General features: G+C 43.6%; 1 protein-coding gene across 1 annotated transcript in view; it reads left to right on the top strand.

Annotated features, from left to right (window-relative positions):
- Positions 1 to 3,470: 3,470 nt before the first annotated feature.
- The window catches only part of LOC128310816 (A disintegrin and metalloproteinase with thrombospondin motifs 9), a 91,057-nt gene continuing 85,639 nt past the window's right edge, over positions 3,471 to 8,888 (top strand). Inside the window, exon 1 of the mRNA XM_053047539.1 lies at positions 3,471 to 3,814. Within this exon, the coding sequence (XP_052903499.1) occupies positions 3,496 to 3,814 (319 nt within the window). The 5' untranslated portion in view covers positions 3,471 to 3,495. The remainder of the gene's footprint in view (positions 3,815 to 8,888) is intronic.

Raw genomic sequence — 8,888 nt, 5'->3', positions numbered from 1 at the left:
ATTTATGATATGCTTACATAGAATATATTAGATATTGCATAGATTATGCAAACTGTCATACAGTCAAATATATCACGAAATGTTTTTCAGTGTTAAAAACAAAAACTAACTAAAGTTATTTATTTTTTTATTTAAATTCCATTATGACAACTAACTAAAGTTGTTGGCTTCCAAAAAATTAAATCATTTTTTTTTATATTGAAAGTTAAATAATTTTATTTAATTTAATGCGTGATTTTAATACAACTATTTTCTAATACAAATTCCACAAAATATTAAACCACAATCCAGCTCTTTGAAACTGTTTACAAATTAACCACCATTAAAAATGTTACTTTATTCTTTGTTTAACTCCAACATGTTTGCTCAACTTCCAGTAGGGTTCATTCCGTATCGTCGCAGAAGGACGGAGAAATTCCTGACCTATCCTGGTACGATACGATGCACTCGTGCTGATAGCTGGTAATATATAGTCCGATGTAAGCACATACCGACGGCGTGATGTTTAATTCCAGATATGAAAAATTGTCCCTTCGCATCGACCCCTCCCGGTGGCAAATATGGCAACCGATTGCTTTGATTAATGTAACAGACGTTGGCATACAATGCCATGATGCTGTTGCGATGCTACACTTTTCTTTTCCTTCATTTCTTTCCGGCCACAAACGCCAACACCAAACCCGCATGCTGCGGCACGGCAAAACCGCACGCCAACTTTTAAAGATGGCAATGTTACGATTGCCGTATTCTGGCGTCTTTCGTCCAGCCAGTGTCTCTCCTCCCCGCGACGCCCAGCCTTCGTAAAAGGGGATTGCTCTTAGCTATGTTTTCGCTTTCGCATGCGTTCGCCACCACTGCTGCTGCTCATCCGCTCGCCCGGCGTTGGCTCATGTTCGGACGAGAACTTGAAACGTGAACTTGAACTTGACTGTGAAGGCGCGCGCGAGTATGGGGTAACATAGCGTCAACGTACGCACCAGGCAGTCCGTGGCGCATAAAACGCTACACACCGTTGCGCGGGTTGGCCGTGAAAATTTCACTTGATCGTAGCATCACACGAACAGCGGTTACGCTCCAGGATTCCGGCGGTGTAATGCTTGGGCAAGGATCGGCAAAATCGGCTACTCGTCAGTGCGGTGGAAGAATCGGCTGAGCGGGTTTGCTTGTGCGAACGTCACGATCTAATGTTGTCCCCTGCCTGGGTTTGGTCCAGCGGCAGAATGGGGGTTGTTTTTAGATAATTGATTATTAATTGGCGAGGAGTCTGAGTATTTTTCATCTTATCGAAGAATAAACGTAACGATGGCACTATAACGTCGGTTGCTGGTAGAAGCGAATATTTTGGGTGCGCATTGCTTTGTTTCCATGCGTCGAACTGAAATGTTCCGCGAACATGCGATTGCGTGTTAGTTTAAAATATGTGTTTTCCAGTTTCTGTAGCGTAGCAGCAAGCGTAAAATTGCCGTTTGTTTATGCTTTCGACCACGAACATATTTTGGGGTGCTTTAGCCACCGCCCGGTAACAATTAGAACATATCGGGCCCGCTCCTCTAGCAGAGTCGTCTCCCTCATCCATTTAAACGAGCAATCGAGTTTCTTTTGATTTTGTTCTTTCCGAGAACATCACGATGCTGCGACCAGCTGAGAGGGTCCAGTGAGTCCCCGATCTAAACAATCCAGGCCCCGCTTTGCTACCAGCTGCACTCGAACGGAACGAATTGTATTCATCCTTGGCGCCAATACCGTATCGCTGTCAGATTCACTAACGAAATGGTTCCAGCACACCCGCCCGGAAGCGTTGACGCCCTATTTGGTGGCGTGCGGCGGTAACGTAAACGCCGCTGTAAGGCGTATCGTAAGCAAACGTGCTTTAGTCGAGCTATCCGACGAGCTAAAATGAATCAATGGCGCCAAATTAAATGTAATCGGTTCACGTTAACGAGAGAGTGCCCACGACCGTTTGTCGGTGCCGGATCATTTGTTTGCCTTTTTCGTGCTATCGGCATGGTGGAGCTAGGTTCGATAGAACTTGTTCGACTGAAGCGAAATTCGTTATGAAATGTTAAAAATTTTAATTGAATTCAATTAGTGTTGCTGTGCTAGTCGAAATTTTGGATGACGATCGCGATCTCCTCCAGATTACCGGAAGCAGAGTGACATTAAAAATATGTTAGTGAAAGATGACGTACGTTCAATATATCCATGAATTGATAGAATTGAAGATCTCGGAGATCTTCAGAGCGAAAGATGTTTGAAAAATCAGCAATTAAAATTTAGCCAAAGATGTCCTCAAGGGTTTTGCTCAAATGACTCGTAGTGTGGTGCTCTAATTAATTTCGAAAATACTCATCTAGAATACGAGATCTTGGAAAACCCAATCCATACGTCATTCGGATTGCGCACCGTATTGATGTTTCTGGCCCATGGCCTAGACCTTCAACGTTGGATGTCGCGATTCTTTGTCGAGACACACAGGCAATGTATTTTCGACCATCACAGAATATGTCTCACCAGTTCGCGTGCCAACACTTTGACGGAGATGACGCGTATACTGACGGCGTGCTGTACAAAGATCGTCATGTGCTGGTCGCTGGTTTTTTTTTTTCTTTCACACATTACCCTACATTTGTGCAAAATAGCTAGCGCCGCCAAAGTCAGTGGATGTCAAAGGATGTGCCCTGAAAGGTGGCTACATCGGGAGGTTAATTTTTTCTGACATTGGACAATGGGCATTGGACAGATATTTCTTTGTTAAGCGGATTATGAAGAACAACACATCCGACTTTAAGAATTTTTCATTGTAACTGTACCAACGCTAGTAATTTATGGCTTAACAGTCAGGAATTTGTATCAACTGTTTGTCGGCGTGCGAATAAACAGTGTACACAACCATATAAATTAAATTACATTCATTTTAATTCATTTCTCTTTAATGATATTTTCTTTCTTTTGCCTTCAATTTCAGTTTTCGAGTTTCGAGCACCAACGGCGGCACATACACGGCATTCGAATACACAAAGTGATGCAAATGAAGAAAAGCCAGCAAACGTGTTGCCTACGTACGACGTGCAGTGCATGGACGGTAGTAAACCATCCATCTCAACTGCTGACAAAGTGGACAGTTTTAAATTTCTTGCTGTATATAATCGGGTAATGCGGGAATAGTGACGCGTCCCGGCGCAGATTGGTCCCTGCAACGTTGTGTCCGGTGCTAGTATAGAATTATTAACCGCGCGTTACAGATCGGTGCATGGTGTGATCGATATCGCTATTGTCATTCGCGTTTTCGAAACGCCACCAGCGCAACGGTTTTTCTGTGAATTACGGCGAGCGTCTTTTCGCGTTCGTTAGTTAGTGCTGTTCTAGTGGTTTTGCGTGCGTGTGTTTTTTTTTGTTGTTGCTGTTGTTGTGAAAGTGCGAACCGTGTGCGCAAAGGTGTTAATTGTGTTTCGCTACGATATCTCATAAGCTCGGTATTATTTTTTGATAGTAGTTATGACCACCCGATGGTATTCATCCGGCAGGAGGAGGATCTGCTTCCTGGTGGTGGGTATTGTGTGCATCATCATAATATTGATACCGCTGGCACCGTATATTGCAAGCTATAGCTCACAACCATCCACACCCAATCAGTGGCAAATGCATAGCTCAAATGAGTCAGAGTTGGTGCCGACCACGCGAGAGCCGTTCTACCGAATATCCTATGCGCAGAGTCCACCGCGTATTGTAATGGTGGGGTCCGAACATGTACCACCATACGAGACACCGCCCAACGATACATCGCCCGACGGTAGTGGCACGTCTGACGGAAATGGTAAGGATTTAAATTATTTACATTTAAAAAATATTTTACTTTTATTGATGATTTTCACAAAATGGATCCCACCTTTGAATGACAATTAATTACAATTTATCAATTATTTAACTTACACCGAAACCCAATCGAAGTTGAGTCAAGGTGCATTGCAATCCTGGCAGGAATTTCGATGCTGTATTGTTACGTTTATTAACCGGATGCTCTGAAATGCTTCACGTTTGTCACAATTCTCGTCCACGCCGCTATTGGCAGGAGGCAAACTACAAAACGCCAAAGCGACCAGCGCAACGGACCGATCTTACCGAACCACATTTAATTGCATTTCCACTTTTGACAGCGGGCACTTAACGATGGTTGCAACCTGTTCCGACCCTGACCACGCAACATCGATCATCCTGCCGAATGGTTCGAACTATTTTGTCTTCAATCTTCGAACGCCGCTTCGAACCCCAAAATCACTCACCGTGCGAACCATTTATCTTTCCGATCTGCAGCGCGCACTGCACCGTCCGCTTACGCCGACTAGCGCTTGACAGTTTCCTGCGCTTGTGATCAGTCGGCCAGTCGGACGGTCTTCCGTGTGCGCTGTAGGCCATTAGTAGCATAAACAGTGAGACGGCCAATTCATTGGTTGCAGATGCGCATTGCATTCCGTTCGGTACGGTGCGGTTTGGATTGTAATAATGTTTTTCGCATTACTCTGATGTTGTGGCGGTTTTTTTTTTCGTTCTTCTACCTGCCCGGAGCATCGATCAGATCGATGCAGCAATGAGAGAGACCGTGTTTGCACCTTCATTGTCAGGGATGCTCCGCTTACGGTGGTTCACAGCGTATACGTTACGGTGCGGAGGTTCTGCTTTGTCCCTGTGAGTGTCGGCACAAGCTTCTTCGAGCCGTTCCGTGCACGATTGCGTGATGGAGCATCATTTTATTGATTCATTAATCTCAATCAAACCGTCAATCTTCGGTCATTTTAGCAGCGGTCAGTCGTGATTTGTACGATCGGGGGGCTCTTTTTTTTCAACCCGTGAAGCAAACCGAAAATCAACAACCAACCGTCACGTAAGCCGGAATGTAAACAACGAAAACCCGCAACAATTATCATAGTTGCGTTCGACAATGGTTTGCAGAAGTAAGTGCTAAATCCCATCGCCTGCACCACTAACCGCGTAATAATGGTTCTAGTGGTGCATTGATGGTGGCAAAAATGTTCGCCTCGTTCGGTTGATCGCATGGATGGGAACGAGACTAAAAATAATAAATACAGTTGATTTTTGTTTCCATTACACTGTCCCTAATTGTGCGATATATTTGAAAGGTATAGGCACGTCGTGAACTTCCTGGTGCATCGTGACAGGATGTTTATATGTTTGATTTGTTTTTGTTATGGTGCATGAAAATTCCGTAAAGTAATCCAACTTAAAATTGTATAAATTGCACGGGGAAGAACGATGCGCTTGAGTTAACCCCAACTACCGACAACTCCGCGTGATGTTTCGTTAACGAGAACGACAAAAAACATGTTTACTTTAACAATGTAGAGGTCAGTGTTGTCAGCACACCAACAAAAAAAAATCCAACTAAATTCTAGTGCAATTGCAAATATCCAAAGCGATGCGAATGCCTCGTTACGGAGACCCGTACCCAGACAAAAACAATGCGCAAAAGCACAGCCAAACAATAAGCCAAACATTCCACTACGGCCGGGAAGCTGCTCTGATTTGCTGCCGCTGTTTGCTTCAATGTTTCGTGCATCATTAAAACATCATTTTTGTACTTTTTGGCAACGACCGACGCATCGCCGGTAGTAATCACCATAAACGGTGTGAAGGTCTGAACTGCATTCCTGCGAGCAATTCTTTGCATCTTGCAAGCTAGTTCTTTTGCCGCTTGGTGGAAAACGCTTTCTTTGCTGCATGTACGAAACAGTGTGAAGCAAGTGAGAAGATTGCGGTATGATTATATTTAGAGCATAAGGGGTTGGTTTAAGGGACTTATATTTTGTGGTTAATGAACTTTCCAAATTATTCATTATTATGATTTCATGTAAGTTTGATATTAGGGATCACTATTCAAACATGTTTTATAGAAAACAAAATTGCGATACTTTATGTATTATAATTTCATATCGCATATCGAGTGAAATCTCTATTTTGGAGACGATACAAAAATGCATGTTGCATCGCATCTCATTATAATGTGCATTTTTTTAAGGACACATAGATTTTTGATAATTAAAAGATTTAATAGTAAATTATGTTTTGTTAAATTTACATTTGTTATAATTTTGGTTAAGCACATCATCTTTAACGAATTAAAATGTTTGAATAATTGCTTTTTTAAACGCAAACTACATGTTGTACCTTGGCGCTACATTCCTTTGCCCCCATTAGTCGTATCTGTCGTGTTCTTCCTCTGCGGAGATCAATGGGAGAAATACATTCCATAAATCCAAACCCACCGGTATCCGGTTGCATCGAATGATTAAAAGTATAAACCACTATTTATCACCCCTTCGGCAGCGCACCGGTGACCGGTGAGCTGCGCAACATTACCAGCATGAGCTTCACGCTCATTACCGTGCGGTCACTCGGTCTACGGGGTTCAGCACTACTGCCCAGCCATTACCGGCTAGCGGAAATTGGTTTTGATTTGTTTATCTTTCGTTTTGAGGTAAAGCCGTGGTGCTTTCTCTTTGCTGCATTTCCCAGCAAACTTCCCGATACGGCGATGCATGTTTCATCTCTCCCGTGCCATAGATCATACCATTTGGTTTCTGAGGTTTGATTTAAGGCGGTACACTTGAAGGCCTGCTTTGTTTGGGTACGGTGGCGTGAATCACTGGAAAAGTTTTTCACCACATCAACTGACTTAAATTTCATAATCGCGCATTCGGAAATGGAAAACTTTGACGTACTTTGATATATGCAAACGATAAAATATAAATGGAGAAAAAGGTGGTGATTGGATGTTTGGTTTGATTAAAAGTCGATTCGATTTAAAATTGTAGAAGTTGGCTAACCTGCCCTTTTATTTGTTAATTGTCATTACGATCGAGTTATGGTACACTAATATTGTTCACTGTACAAGACGTCGCAGATAATGTTGTTTGCAATGTCATGCGTTTTGTGCGTGTGTCTGTCGCTGTTCGCTTTCCATTCATGAATTACAAATTACGATAGCACGACAGCAATGCAGCAGTTTTTGTTTCTGTACTGAAATATTCATGAAGCAATACGGCCTAACCTTTTATCACAAATAGTAAGAGAAGGAGAATATTCATGAACGTAATTCACACATTTCTGCTAGCGTAAGTGTAACGTAGCGTTGTTTTTTTTTTTTGGCCAACAAGCAGAATGCTATCGAGGCTATCGTGTTACATCGGATAACGCACAGTAATAATAAGTACAACTTCACAAAAAGAGACACCCATGCACCTACTGAAACACAGGATCGATAACGGAGTCTGCCGCTCCGTACATAAGCGTCGAGAATTGATGGTCGAGTTGGTTTGATTGTTATAGACGTTGAACTATTCAATGCTTGAATAAATTCGCAAGGTCTATATCGTTTTACTCAGTATGCTTGTAATTTGAGTCATTTCGACAATGTCATCGTCCGTTCGTCTGTGTTCGTGGTGGATCGTTTTCAATAAGCAGTAAGCGGATAGTGCGATGGAAACCTGAGGTTCATGTTTTCTGTTGTATTATGTAGTGTTAGTGCACTATGTTGGGGTCAAGGTTGTTAGAATTTTTGTATCAATAGAGACATACTCTTTAAACTTCCTGGAGTTTCTTGGAAATTTTTAGAAAAACAGTGTACAAAATTTTTTATTTTTTATTTTTTGATGTTAACACGGGAATATGGGATGCCATCAATTAGGCGAAACATGATTAAGTATTAAAAAAACATCCAGGCTCTGTTATGAGGTCACATGTTCGATTGATGCGATAAAATCTGGCAAAGCCCGCTAGTAGTACACAACGATGTGTCGCAACCCCAACACTTACTCGAATCCTTCAAGTAGGGCTTTAACTGGCGAATAATAATAAACAACAGTGTGTAACGCAGATGAGTCGCCGATCGTCCTACGTTTGATGCGTAGGTGTTTAAATTACGAACGATACAAACGCGCGCGCGTGTGCGCCCGCACATACCACTTACGACGACGACGTACGACAGGTTGGAAGAATTCACACATCGCAAAACGGTTTTCAAATGGCAAACGGTAGAACTGTGCGCCGGAGACATGCAACTAGTGGAGGAAAAATGTAAATAAACACGATCAAACAGCCGATTACGAGCGTCGTAACGATGGTGCATGAGTCGTGGCTGGGAAGAGTGGGCAGAATCATCATCCACTCCGTTCGGCCATATATTCGGCACGTGAGGTCCATCCGCGTTCGCTTAGCAGCAGCGAACGATCCCACGATGTTGAAAATCCGTCGTAGAAAACGAAACATCCAGGCTCAGTGTGGTATCCGGGGCGTTACACGGGCGTTACACAAATCATTCCATGCGCGATGCCCGACCAAACCGGTGCGGAAGTACCCAATATGCCGGACCGTTCCCGACCTGCGCCCTAGCCGACCGATTAGCTTTGCGCGCGTGTGTTAGCAGCGGTGTACAATTATCACTTGGCAGAATTTATCGATTGACAGATAGTAATTTATGGAGCGAACGGTCCCCACGCTACCACGTTCGCGTCGGTTTTGTTTCGCGACCTGCAGAGGCACGGTGGCTCACCTGAACGGATGCTGCGGTACAGATTTGCTCGGTTTGCTCGCACGAGCATGTACATGGACGGGAGTTAGACGATTTGAAAAATGGCCCGTATGCAGCCCGTTGATCGGCACACAGAAGTCGCTCAGCCGCCGTGCTGTCTGCGCACCCTGTGTGAGTAATCTCGGAATCTCGGAAGGCACGGACCACCCTAATCCAGCCGCAAATGGAAGCTCGTCGCCCTGTGGTGGAACGATAATTTATTACGACTATCGGTAGTTGCACCGGACGACTCGAATCATGTCCGGTTGTATCGATGTTTTGAGATATGCACGCTACGTGTAAGCTC

Source organism: Anopheles moucheti, chromosome 2 (genome assembly GCF_943734755.1).
Source record: "Anopheles moucheti chromosome 2, idAnoMoucSN_F20_07, whole genome shotgun sequence".
Classification (NCBI taxonomy): domain Eukaryota; kingdom Metazoa; phylum Arthropoda; class Insecta; order Diptera; family Culicidae; genus Anopheles; species Anopheles moucheti.
The sequence above is the reverse complement of the archived record's forward strand: the minus strand, read 5'-3'. Positions and strand labels throughout refer to the sequence as shown.